Consider the following 13,161-nt stretch of genomic DNA (forward strand, 5'->3'; position numbering starts at 1 on the left):
ACCTATGTATACACATAATGGAATATGTACTACTCAACAATCTAAAGGAATGAATTATCGATACATACAATGACTTGTGCAAATCTCAAAGACATTTTACAGAGTTAAAGAAGCACATTTCAAATGGTTATATACTGTATGTTTCCATTTATAAACATTCCTTTAATATAAAAGTATAGTAATAGAGTATACAAGAGTAGTTACCAGGATAGGTTACTCTCTTCCCATTACTCTCTCCTCATTTCCCTTCTTCCTTCAATGGATGTTAAATGTTTTATTTTAAAGTTGAAACCAAAGAAAACTTGATAGTAATATAAACAAATCACAACTTTTTGTGGCCCTCAGTTTCTTCTTTCATCATTAGAAAGCTGCCACAGAGTGGAATGAGGAAGCTGGCAATTGTGTGGCATGCCAGTTAAATATTTGAAGACAGCCTTTTAATAGGGCTATTGGCAATGTCAATAAGGAAACATTCCTGAGAAGGAGAGGGATGTGAGCACGTGGTTTTCAAATACCACAGTCTGTGCACTGACTTCAGAAGAACAAACCTGAGTGAAGGTGAAGGAGAGAATCTGCCTGTGTGTACAAAAGAATGCTTCAGCAAGGCTCTCAGCCACTGCATGTGTCCTAACAGGGAAGAAAAACATTTTCCTACTGGCCTTAACCTGACCTTCCTTTGACCTTCATGTGGTTCTACGTTAAGACCTTGCTAAAGAGGAAGGAAATATTTTCTGACTAAGTCAACGTGACCTTCTTTTGTCCTTTACATGGTTTCCCTAGATCCTTCTTTTTCTTGCTTTGTGTTTCCCACAGGGCAATAAGTTAAGTTCCATCTCACTAGGTAATGAGTACATACTAAGTGTGTGAGGCTCTCCAATCCTTGACTACAATATTCAAGATTGATGTACAATTTACAACGCACCAACTCACACATGTATATGCTAACATTGTAAAGAGAGAGACAGGGGCAGAAAAACATTTAGGCATTTTAAATAAAGAAATTATTTTTAAAAACATATTTATAAAAGTAAAAAATAATCAAATATTCTGCATTTTATTATCAAAATAAAGTCATAAGTACTTTTTTATAACATGATAAATGCAAGAAATAAAATAGTAGTAAAAGAATTTAAGTCTATTAAATATCATTCCCAAGAGACAGAAAGCTTAACAATTTGGAATGTATCCTTACAAAATGCATACACATGTATTTTATTTTATTTTTATTTTTATTTTATTTTTTTTGGTACCAGGGATGGAACTTGGGTCTTTGCGCTTGCACAGCAGGTGGCGAAACCACTGAGCTAAATCCCAGGCCCTGAAGAAAATCTTAACATTTTTTTTTTTTTTTTGTACTGGGGATCGAACTGTGGACCTTGTGCTTGGGAGGCAGGCGCGGTGCCACTGAGCTAAATCCCTGGCTACACATGTATTTTAACACAAATGGTGGCCAGCAATTTTTCCCATATAAGTAGATACTAAAAATTGTTCCTCAATATTTATATTCAATTTTCCTTTGTAAGAGCGCTCCTACCTTTTGGCTGGGCGAATGACTACCTCCAATAGTGTGTTCTCTATTTTTACGGTCAGTGAAACTACTAAGAGCTTTAATGTGAAAAGATCCCACTCATGATTTTGTAACAAGTCAGATGAGTGATGTGGGGAAAGTCACAACTTTTCTTGTACTGTGGGAGGCAGTGCTACACAGTGATTGCACACGATGTAGTTCCAAATCTGATACTTTCTAGCTTGCTCAAGAAAGTTACTCATCCTCTCTAAGCTTCTTCTGAGGGATGGAAAATTTTTAAAAATCCCCTAACTCATCAGGACGTTTTGAGAATTAAATGAGATAAATGCACATTAGCAGAAAGAAAATACTCAATAAATATTAGCCTTTATAAGAGTTACTGTTCCCACCTTTTCTGCATCCTGTACTGAGGATTGAATCCAGCGGTGCTCTACCACTGAGCTACATCTATAACCCTTTACAAAATTTTTTTGAGTCAGTCTTGTCAAGTTCCCCAGGCTAGACTAAAACTTGCAATCTTCCTAACTCAGCCTCCAGAGAAGCTGGGAGTATAGGACACATGTGTGCCACTGTGCCTGGCTATTGTTAGCTTTTGAAAAATAAAATTAAGATCAATGCAATATCAGGTTTAGGATGAGAATAAAGACAAACAGATAACAAACAGACTTTAAAAGCTAAAGGAGTTATAATATCACAAAGCCTAAAAAGGACACTACTGCCTGGCCTTGGGATATGAACTACATTATCACAGTAGTCCTAAGTATATTGTCCATGGAGACCAATTCACAGGAGTAACATGACAGAAGAATATATCTGCAAGAAAGTTCCACCCTTAAAGGAATTAACAAATTCCTTATTGTTGGAAAGCACACTCACTTCAGAAATCCATGGTATTAATCTGATACCTTGTCACATGTCAGAACACTCAAACCTGTTAGGCACACCTGTGACTTCTAGGCACTGTTCTTGTGGTTCTTTTTCCAGGACACACAGGGCTGCTCACAAGTGAGTTACATTTACATGAACACTTCATCTTACAGGCTCTGCCATCAACAGAAGCTTTCACTGACTGACACCATTTAGGGCAGAATCTGGTTTCATAGTGTGCTATATTCTCAAAGCCAACAATTTCTGGCACATAGTAGATGCCCAATAATTAGGCATTCAGTATTTCCGGAAATTCTTACCTCTCAGGGGCAAATTTCACAGGCCAGCAGAGGAGAGGGCAGATGAAAAGCCAAGGAGAGTCAAAAGATGACCACATCAACATTTATTAATCCCAGATTTCCCATCTGTTTTGTTTACTGTTTGGCTATCTTCTAGTGTGAAGATTTATTTCTATCTTTTGCTTATAAACTTGAAGCTTGCTGATTTTCATAAAATTTGAGTAAACTGAATATATTAGCAACATTAACTATTATATTTAATGCAAATCCTAGTTTTGTGTGTTTGGGAGCAAATCTGTGGATAAGGTTGCTGTCTTCTGCATGGGAAACTCTATTCTCATAGCTTTAACACCCATCTCTGAACATCTCTGGGTCTGTGTGTTACTGTACTCCTACATGTCTAACTATAGGATATTTCTTCTTGTCTTCTTGACACTTCAAGTGTACTATTACTATAACTGACTTTATTAGAGGTACATCAATCAGCTAACTTGTCAAAATCCCACATTTGGTAGCTTATGGTTCTAGTCAAGCGATTTTGAGGTTCTCTGTCAATACTGTGTAGTAAAAAGGCCCCCAGAGTGTCTCAGATAGGCTTCTTGAATTGGAAGTTATTGTGTCTAGATTTTTTATTTGGAAACTATGATGATCATACATTTCAAGAGAACAAACAAAAGCAGCAGCCAAGTCGACATGTTATTTCAGGCCCTTTCTGTATGCCAGTATCTGCAACTAAGGCAGATGCATGTGAGCCTGAAGCAAATGAGTAGGAAAGCCCTATGCAGGCTGCCATCCAGGCATGAGCAATTAATAGAGGGGACCAGGGGAAAAGAAAGTACTAGAAATTACTGCTTTGGGCATTTGGTCTGACCATCTACTTTCCATATTTTTATATTTTAATTGTGACATTTTTCAAGTTATTTGAGTAATTAATATTTTAATTGTTACAGTATTTTGTTTTAGTATTGTGGCTTTTCTGGTTGATACTTCATTTAGGATGTGAGCAACGTGAAATCAGGAAATGCATTACAATGTTCCTTCTAAAATCTAGGCCATGCCAGGACTGGTGGTGCATGCCTGTAATTCCAGTACTTGGGAGGCTAAGGCAGGAGGATTGTCGTAAGTTCAAACCCCTGGGGTACATAGTGAGTTCAAGGCCAACCTGAATTGCATAATGAGACCCTGTCTCAAAAAACAAAACAAAACAAAACATCTAGCCCAATGGCCTTTGCTATCAATGTACAGACCTAGTTCCCGCCAAAGTCAACTGAAGTGGGCGACATGAGGTGCTGTAAACAACACACAATAAGGCAAGCATCAGGTCAAATATAAAAGGACAAAATTTCTCTGAATGAAAATTAAAATATTTTGAAGTCTATGAGAAGTCAAATTGATAACATCCTAAACAGAAGCTTCTTTCCCTTTTGTTATTTCCTAATTTTCCCCTCAATTTTCCAATAAACAATGGGTCGCTTGAGCCCATCCTCTTCAGGGAGGAGAAAGTCCTCCAATCACACACACTGAAAACAATCTATTAGTGCCTTGGCAATACTTGTGCGTTGAAGCCAAACTCCATGCAGTTCTACAGTTCTTCCCAGAGTTGGGGGTACCCCCGTAAACATGCAGGTACCTGCAAGTGGGTGTGCGTAGGCATGCGTGCACTGTTCTCAGGAGGACACACCTTTTACACTGTGTGAAAAAGGATGATGGCCTGTTTTTAAAGGCAGACTAGTATGACAGTATAAAATTCACATACTCACACTTCCCATTTCATTCCACCACCAAAAGTCACGTCTGGGGGAGAGGAGTGTAGACAGGGCGTTGGGCCCAGTGCATTATAATTGCTTCTACAAAGACTAACTAGGATTTCCCAATCAGAAGAGTGTCCTTGAAGGGTTTGGGGAGGAAATTGAGAGCGGGAGTAGATGTGAATACCAGGGAAGAATGAGGGAAGCAGGAATTCACACCACCAAGCAGTTCATTACAAAGAGAACGGTTAAGGTCCAGTCAATGCCACAAATTGTGGCGTAAGAGTGAGTGATGTCCTAAATTCCCCTCCGGTCACCTACAGAAGGCCTTGTATAAGTCTATTTCAAGACTGGCACGGGAGTCCCTTTAATTCATCCGAACAATTATGCCACACTTCTCAGCAGAAGAACTGGTTAATTTACTCCTCAGGTAGTCACCTCTGGATTAAATTCGCCGGCAAGGAATCCTCACCCACAACACCGTGAAGTCCGTGTTGAAATTTGTTAGAAACTTCCTCCTTCCAGCTCCACACACAGGGAGTCCCACCCACCGCTGCAGACCCGCCCGTCCGCGTCCCATTCACCCACACAGCGCTCCAGCGAGTTCCTCGAGCTCCCGCCCCGCCGGTGGGCGCGCGCCGGCCGCGCACAGAGCAGCCGCCAGGACTCCGCACTCGGTGGAGCCCCTGGCCTATTTCACTGGCCTCACGCGGCCCACGACCGCGGCCCACAACCTCCGACGGCCCAGGCGACCCCCGAGCGCCGCCCACGTGTCCCGCACAGCCGCGCCGGCAGAGAAACGCCCCGGGGAGCGCGCCACCACCCTGAGGGACCCCAGACTGGACGCCGAGTCCAGCGGGTACGCCGAGTCTGAGAGAGCACCCACCGGGCATCCTAGAGTCCTTTAAAGGAAACTCGAAGCAGATTTCCTCTTCCAGACCCGCAGCGTCGCCCCAAGCTTCAGCCCCGGGGCCCCAGCGCAGGTGCAGATGCAGGTGCCGCGCCAGAGCTCCGCCCTCCACCAGCCCCCAGGCTCCGCGCTCTGGGGCAGCCCGGACTCCAGGCCCAGTAAAGAGAAAGGAATTTGCTGTGTACCTGATCCTGTCCTTCTCTGCCCTTTGTAGTTTCTCATTTCTTTCCAGCACCTGAAGGATCTTCCTGGCTTCTTCCTCATTTAAGAAACTGAAATCAAACCCCTGAGGAGCTTTCGTCATTTTCTGTACTTTGTGTATGTTACACTTAAGCTCCTAGGCGCCTCCTGTTACGGTGGCATTTTTCAAGACGCTGAAGACTAGTTTCACGAACTTGATCCCGTAGCCAGTAAGTCCTCCCCTTTGAAAATCTAAAACCACAAACGTCGGGAGCGGCCCACACCTACAGGGCTCACTTTGACAACACCTTAATGACATGTTTCTCTCAACCTGTCCAACCCAGATGCCTAAAGAACGGAGGGGAGAGAAGGAACCAATCCCATCCCCAGCGGGGCAGGCCTTGCCTGGTCTCCTCCCCATCCCACCCCCATTTGATAGTTGAACAAACAAGCCTACATAATTCTGCCTCCCAGTGAGGCCTGGGCTGCAGTGCTGGCCCCAAAGTATTTGCTTTGCCAGTTCCTGTTTGCTCTCAGAATTTCAGCTTGACTACTAACTAGTGGGAGTGAAAAGGAAAGAGATTCATAACTAATCCTCTTTTTCTTATTTTTTTTTATTAAATTCTTTTATTGGTACATTATAGGTATACAACACAATTACATTTCTCATTGGGAATTGTACCTTTACATAATGCATCTTGATTCTTATTTTTTCCCCATTCCTAGCCCTCCCTTCAGGCCCTCCACCCTTCGCTATTTACAAAGACTTTATTTCAATTTTTTCCATTTCTCAATCATTTTTCCTTTCACTTCTTTCCTTTCCCCTGCCCCACCCACTACCCTAATCAAGAGCTCTTAGGAAACAGAATCACAGGGCAGAAGTGTTACTCTATTTGAAGAACCAGGAGGGGTTAAACTCACATAGCCTTGTGGAGGGACCTGACAGAATAGCTGAAAGTATTGTATCCTTGGGAATGAATTCTCTACCAAGTTTCCAGTCTCTCATACTACAACTGTCCCACAAAAGTCATCCTCAGACTTTGGAAAACCAACAAACAAAACCCATTTATGATATTTTAGAAGACAGCCCTGAAACAAAGAATGGTAGAAAGAGTCTCTGATCAAACTGAAATGCAATCCTACGAAACCACAGGAATCATTTTTCCTAGAAAGTCAATTATTCCACGATGTAATGAAGTCATGATAGATATTTCCAGGCATTCATACATATTTTTAAAAACTATGAAGTCTTTTTCATAAAACATGTCTTTTCTCTTGGCTTCACTTCCTACACAAGTATAGCTTTGTCAGATGGAGTTTCCTGACCCCATAGCCTTAATTTGGTCATTTACTCCATGACGGTGATGATCACTAACATTTATAATACACTTCCACATGTATTGCCTCTTTTCATGGCAAATGAGCACAATAAAGATTTTGTATTTGTATCAAAAACATGAAAATAAAAAATGGGTGATTTTTGGCCTCTGGGCCCTGTACTCACCTTGATCACTATTAAAGACATGTCTGGACAACTAGCCATTCAATAACTTTGTGTGGATATCTATTATCTGTGTGAAGCAGCAGGAACCAATTCTCATCAGTGTTTTACAACACAGAACTCTTTTCTAAATTGTCTCTCCATTAATAATGGTGGTTTGGAAGTGTCTTGTATATGATGTTTGGTTTTTCTACTATGTTCATTTACTCATTATTGAGCATGCACATGGGACTTTTTTTTTTTTTTTTTTTTTTTTGTACCGGGGATTCAACTTGGGATCTTGTGCTTTGGAAGCAGGCGGTGGAACCACTGAGCTAAATCCCTGGCCCACACATGGGACTTTTTAATGTGAGTTGATGGTGGGTTTTTTACTGTTTCTAGTGTATCAGTGAACTGATTTTAACCAACATTTTCTGGTACCTGTTACATAAAGATATTGTGCACTAAACAATGTAGTCCTTGTCTTTAGAAAGCTTATAATCCAGTGGGGAAGATAATATGAACATAAAAATGCTCCATAATAAAAAAAAATCCCATGAGAGTGTAGAAAAGAAATTAGTTCTAGCTAAGTGGATCAGGGGAGAGGATATAGTATTTAGGTTGCAACATGAAGGGTGAGATTTCAACAGGAAGAAACAGGATGGTGAGAAGAAATGTATGGCGAGGTGAACAGTGTATTGGATAGCAGAAGTGCACTCTAGGAATCTTCTCTTATTCCCTTACCTCCTCTGGTTAATAGTTAGGGTGAGCAAATACTGGGAAGCTAGGAAATACAGAGGCACATTCTGGGATTAGTAAGAAAATCTGTTTTGGCTAGAGTATAGATTTTCAATAGATACAAAATCTTACTCTTTTTATGTATAAGGCACAGATATACACATAATACCTAGACAGATATATACAATGTATCTATGATATTAACATTTCATGAGAGGGGTGATAGATTTGAAATTCTAAAAAAAAAAAATCTCTGTGGAGACAGTAATAAAAAAGAGGTTTAAAAACACTGAGCTAGCACAGAGGACACATGAATAAATAAAGCTAAAATCTGATTGTGAATGTCAAGGTAAGGAATCTGGATTTCACCATGGTAGGAGGAGCTGATGCAGGTTTTGAGGATGACAATGATAAAACTCGAACTGAACTTTGGGAAGATTACTCTGATAGCAGGAGACAAGGAAGAGTAGCATTAAGATGGCAGCAAGCAAACCATCGTGTGGGAATGCTAATGCAGGAGAAAGACAGACCCTGAATAAAGTAGTGGAAGGAGATATGAACAGGAGTTGGTAACTCATTAGGCTTAAGAAAGGTTCACAAGGATCATGCAAGATTTCATGAGAAGTATCTGAAAGGTGGCTAGTTGATTTAGTGGTACAAGAAACATAAATTTGGGGCAGTGGTCAATTGTTCTTTTTTAGAACAAGAAGTTTGAGGGACCCGCAAAAAATTCATCCCCACAGTGACACCAGCAAAAGTGATAAAGGTGGGACTAAGATTCTTGAAGCAGGGGTGGAGAAGTAGACTTGGAAGTCATTTGCTTAAAAATGATATCTAAACTGAGACTGGATAGACTAGGTGCAGCAAAGGGCTCAGAGAGCAGAGTTGTGAACTTTTGACTGACCAACCTCATTAGACATCAGCACTGAGTCATGCTTCAGCCCTGGGTTGTGGCATAACAGGGTGTATTATTCAGAGATTTTTATACTGACATTTTATATTGAGAAATTTACAACGTATTGACAGTTGTCCTGGAAACCATATAGAATAGTTTTATTGGAGTTGTAAACACTGTGTTCTTGAAGTAAAAATAATTCTCAAAGGTTTGTTTTATGGGCTTATTCAGCCAGCTGCAAGCAGCCATTTTCAATTTCTATCTGGTAATCCTGGAAATCTCCTGCCCAACCTCTCAGCTAAAGAGATGCTCATCAGTTTGGTTTTTAATAGTAATCCTTGGATATGAAGCAATCTTTAGAAATCTCTCATAGTCTATATTCTCAAGGCTGTCAGCCAAATTTCTAGCATTGGGCTCAGCTTTTTTTTTTCCTGACGATCTCCCAGCCAAGAGAAATGCTTATCATATGATAGAATGTCTCATTTTTGCCATTCCTACTCATCCCTATCCACTCCTCCTCTCCCTCTTTGGCCCCAGAAGCATATTGGAGAAGCAACACTATAGCTTAGGGATTTTTTTTTTCATAAAAGCATATTTCTGGCCTGTTTTGAGTCTTCTTTTTGGACGATTCAGATGTTTTCTCTTCCAATAGTATGCCATGGGTGTGTTTACTGGTAACTTTCAGTTAACAAGCAAGTACAAGCCAGTTTGAATATAAAATGTTCGTAACAGGCCTTTATTAGTAAACAAAAGATGGAGAACTCTGAGAAGTGATTTTTGCGCAGTTGTTCATTTCAGTTTTCACTATTTAACTGTTGAGTGCATATCTTCAAAAATCTAGATAGAAGACTACCTTTTTAGTCCCCCCAGGCTTTCAGTTTTATATCCACAATTATGGATTAAAGGAAACACATGAAACACAACAGCTCAAAAATCCCTAGGTCTTAGCCTTTTATCTAACTTGTTAAAAAAAAAAGATCATAACAGAACCATTCTTATAAGACTGTTGTAAAACTTTGGTGAATGAGATAATGCAAAATAAAGCAATTTTTAAGGTCACCACATAGTCAATAGTGGTACCTATTAATAATATTTGTGCACAGAGTGGCCTACAATTTGAAGAGTATTATTTTCTTTGATAATGAAAGTAATACCTATTTGTTAGGTTGAGGAAAATTGAAAAATACAACATAAGAGTTAGGTAGTAACTAAAACCTCAGGTTTAGCGCTAGAAAAATGTCATGGAAGAATGTGTCTTAGTTTTGCAGCTAAATGGGCTCACTAGTGCCATACCGACAACAGAGCACCGGAGGGAAACTTGGATGGGGATCAGACATTACTGGTGACAGACAGGTGACAAAGATATTGACCACCACATGCCTTACTCCATCAAAAAATATAGAACAAGGAACTTTATGGTCTTACCGTCTTCCAATCAGACAACACACTCCTTCCACCTACCCTGAAAAGCAGTAAGTAAGGGTCAGGCAAAGAGGCTGGAAATTATTCTACTTGTGAAAGTTCCCTCATAGAAAAGTGAAGATCATTTCCCCCAGTAATGTTCATCGTATATAAATGTAAGAATACAGAAAAGAACAAAACCTATTAATGTCTTTGTTATATATTCAATAATTATATTAGTTAATATATTATTAATTATTGATATCATCATTTTTGTCTTTATGTTTTAATTTATATCCGTATATTCCCAATCTTGCATAATATTCATATTACTTGAGGATTCATGATACATCATTATCCTAAGGAAATCTATACAGTCACATAAAGAGACATTGTAGAAGACTATTTGATATAACATTACTTTTATATAGATCCTCGAGTAATATGAATATTATGCAAGATTCATAAGACTTCTAGAGTATTTATACAAGTCACTGAGCCCTTATATGACAGATAGCCTAAATATATGATGCTAAAACCCAAAGTACTTGATGAAGTAAGAGGAGCCTACTGCTTTTTTTATGTCAGAATTTGACATCTATAGCTGAAAATCTACCTGACACAAAAACAAAACAAAAGTCTGACAAAATCCAAGAACTGAGCAGCACACGCTTATTTTTCTGTTCTTCCTAGCCCTAAACAGTTGATTCTGTCTAGTCTTATATCCTCATTGTAGGGCACTTTTAGTGGATGAAGAAGGGAGGTAACAGACTCATATTTGTACAAGTACCCAAGACTAAAACATTTCCAGATACCTTATGAAGCTATTGTTAGCACTTGATAGCAGCACCTGAGAAAACCAGGTCAATAAATAAACATATACGCCAAAAAACACACTATAATTTCCCTAGTAACAACAGAAGCAAAAAAAAAAAAATCCCAAAAAATACAAGAAAAGTAGAAATATATTAAATGGATAAGTAGAGTTCATTCCAGAAACACAAGGATATTTTAATATTTTTCGTCTACCCAGTTTTGTTTTTTGGTACCGGGGATCAAACTCGGGTCCTTGTGCTTGCAAGGCAAGTGGCAGAACCACTGAGCTAAACCCCTGGCCCCTTATTTTAATATTTTTAATATTAACATAGTTTACCTTATCAGGTCATCAGAGGACGAAGATAATATGATCAAAAGTTCTTTGATAAAATTTAAAATTGCTTTTTGTTAGAACTAAATTACATAATACTGTATTTAACATCCTCAGTAAACTAGGATTAGGAGGCTTCCTTTGTGTGATAAGGAATAGTCTGCTCCAGGTAACATCAATATTATAATTAATGATGAGTCTATTTAATACAAAATAAATTAAAGATACCTGCTATTACCCATATTGGTTAACATTGTTCTGATAGTGTTAATGGATACAATAAAATGAAAAGATAATGAGATATAACTCTCAGAAAAGAGAAAACATGATTATTTAGTGAAAGAAAAACCTAAAGAAGTCTACTTTAAAACTATTCAAACTAAAAGAGAACTGCTAATGCATTGGATCACTCAACAAATGTTTGTGTAATGTCAACCATGTGGGGAATGTTCTAGAAAATGTGTAGATGAGGTATTCCTGTGCTCAAGAACATTGCATTCTAATGGGAGATGGTTAAAAATAAGACTACCTTACATGGAGTGGTTGGGAAGGCCACGCTGAACTGACAAATAAGTAGTGATTTGAAGGGTGTCAATGATCCAACCTTGACAAGAGCCAGGAGAAGAACTTTCTAAGGGGAGGCAAGCACTAAGATGCTGAGGCAGAGGAACAGGTGTGCTTTGGGTCGATGTTGATGTCTCTGGACCATGTCATAAATACAGGGAAGAGACATAAAAGAAGGTTGGAGATGTAGGCGGAGACTTGATAAGGAGGCTAGGCCAAGGCCAGGGAGGTTAAATCTTACCTTAAGGCATGGGCTTGGAGCCAGGAGTCCTTGGTTCAAGTTCTGGCTACCACTTGGGTGGTTATTTCATCTCCTCATCTGTGAAATGAGGGTAATAACAGTGCACACCTTATCAGGTTGTGGAATTAAATCTGATAATGTATTTGAAGTGATTCATATATAGTAAGCTAGAGAGAGAAAGAGAGACAGAGGATGATTTTCCCCAGTCAGGTGGCCAGTGGATTCTGCCCAGTTGTCCTAATACCTGGCCAGTTTCTGAGGTGAGAAGGGGTTTCTGGATGTTATCTCTTTTGGAATCATTTGTGACATAGGGGTTAAAATTGTTTTAAGTGGAAAATATGGTATGATGACACCAAAGTGATAAAAAAGATATTATAATCCTACTATCCTAACGCAAGGACTATTTTTAAAAAAAATTTGAATATCATTCTAAATTTATTATCTCTGTGTGTATGTGTGCAGTAAATGAGAATGAAAGTTACATTTTCCTTTCTTCATCCATAGGTGCACAATGGCTCTTTGCAACTTCTAATTAACTGGATCATTACAATTAATACACCACTTACATCTAATCAAATGATGGCTCAAAATAAGCCTGAAGTTTTTCTTTTTTTTTTTCATTGTGCAGTTATTACTGTATGTATTTGGATTTTTTTCTCATTTTGATTCAAAAACCTAGATTTTTAAACTAGATAAAAATGTTATCTGTCTAATGTGACTAGAACATTGTACTATATATAGGTACGGTTGTCATCACAATTGTGTAGACATATATTCTAAACATATTCACAACACAGTTGTAATCATGATTACACATGGTTGAGTGTATTTTGATAAAGGCTTTAATACCGTTACTGAAGAACACTGTAGATTCACAGTCTAGCTGGATTTTAAATGTTTTGAAGTTTTTAAAAGTACTTTAGGGCCAGAGAATTAGCTCAGTGGTGCCACACTTGCCTGGCAAGGGCAAGGTCCTGAGTTCAATCCCTGGTACTGGGAAGAAAAAAAAAAAAGAACTTTACAGTGTTTTGCAGAAATAAGATTATTGATGTCTTCATATATTATCGCAGTAGCCAGCTCTAGCATTTTATAGAATTCATTCTTTGGACATTCTTCTTGATGGTGATTCTATTCTATGTTATTGTCCGAAAATAGTAACCTTT

At 38.9% G+C, this 13,161-nt stretch overlaps 1 protein-coding gene across 3 annotated transcripts in view; it reads right to left on the reverse strand.

Moving 5' to 3' along the window:
* Exph5 (exophilin 5) overlaps positions 1 to 13,161 on the reverse strand; it is a 93,457-nt gene that overhangs the window by 69,007 nt on the left and 11,289 nt on the right. The window contains exon 1 of one of the 3 annotated variants that reach the window (XM_004856514.3): positions 5,538 to 5,879. The exons of 1 other annotated variant lie outside the window; for it this stretch is intronic. In XM_004856514.3, the coding sequence (XP_004856571.2) occupies positions 5,538 to 5,656 (119 nt within the window). In that variant the 5' untranslated portion in view covers positions 5,657 to 5,879. Of the gene's footprint in view, positions 1 to 5,328; positions 5,496 to 5,537; positions 5,880 to 13,161 lie in introns of those variants that run through there. One more of the 3 variants, XM_021237749.2, reaches the window with a different exon arrangement.

Source organism: Heterocephalus glaber, unplaced genomic scaffold, assembly GCF_053883595.1.
Source record: "Heterocephalus glaber isolate CG9 unplaced genomic scaffold, H.glaber_assembly_v1.0 deba00001429, whole genome shotgun sequence".
Lineage (NCBI taxonomy): Eukaryota > Metazoa > Chordata > Mammalia > Rodentia > Bathyergidae > Heterocephalus > Heterocephalus glaber.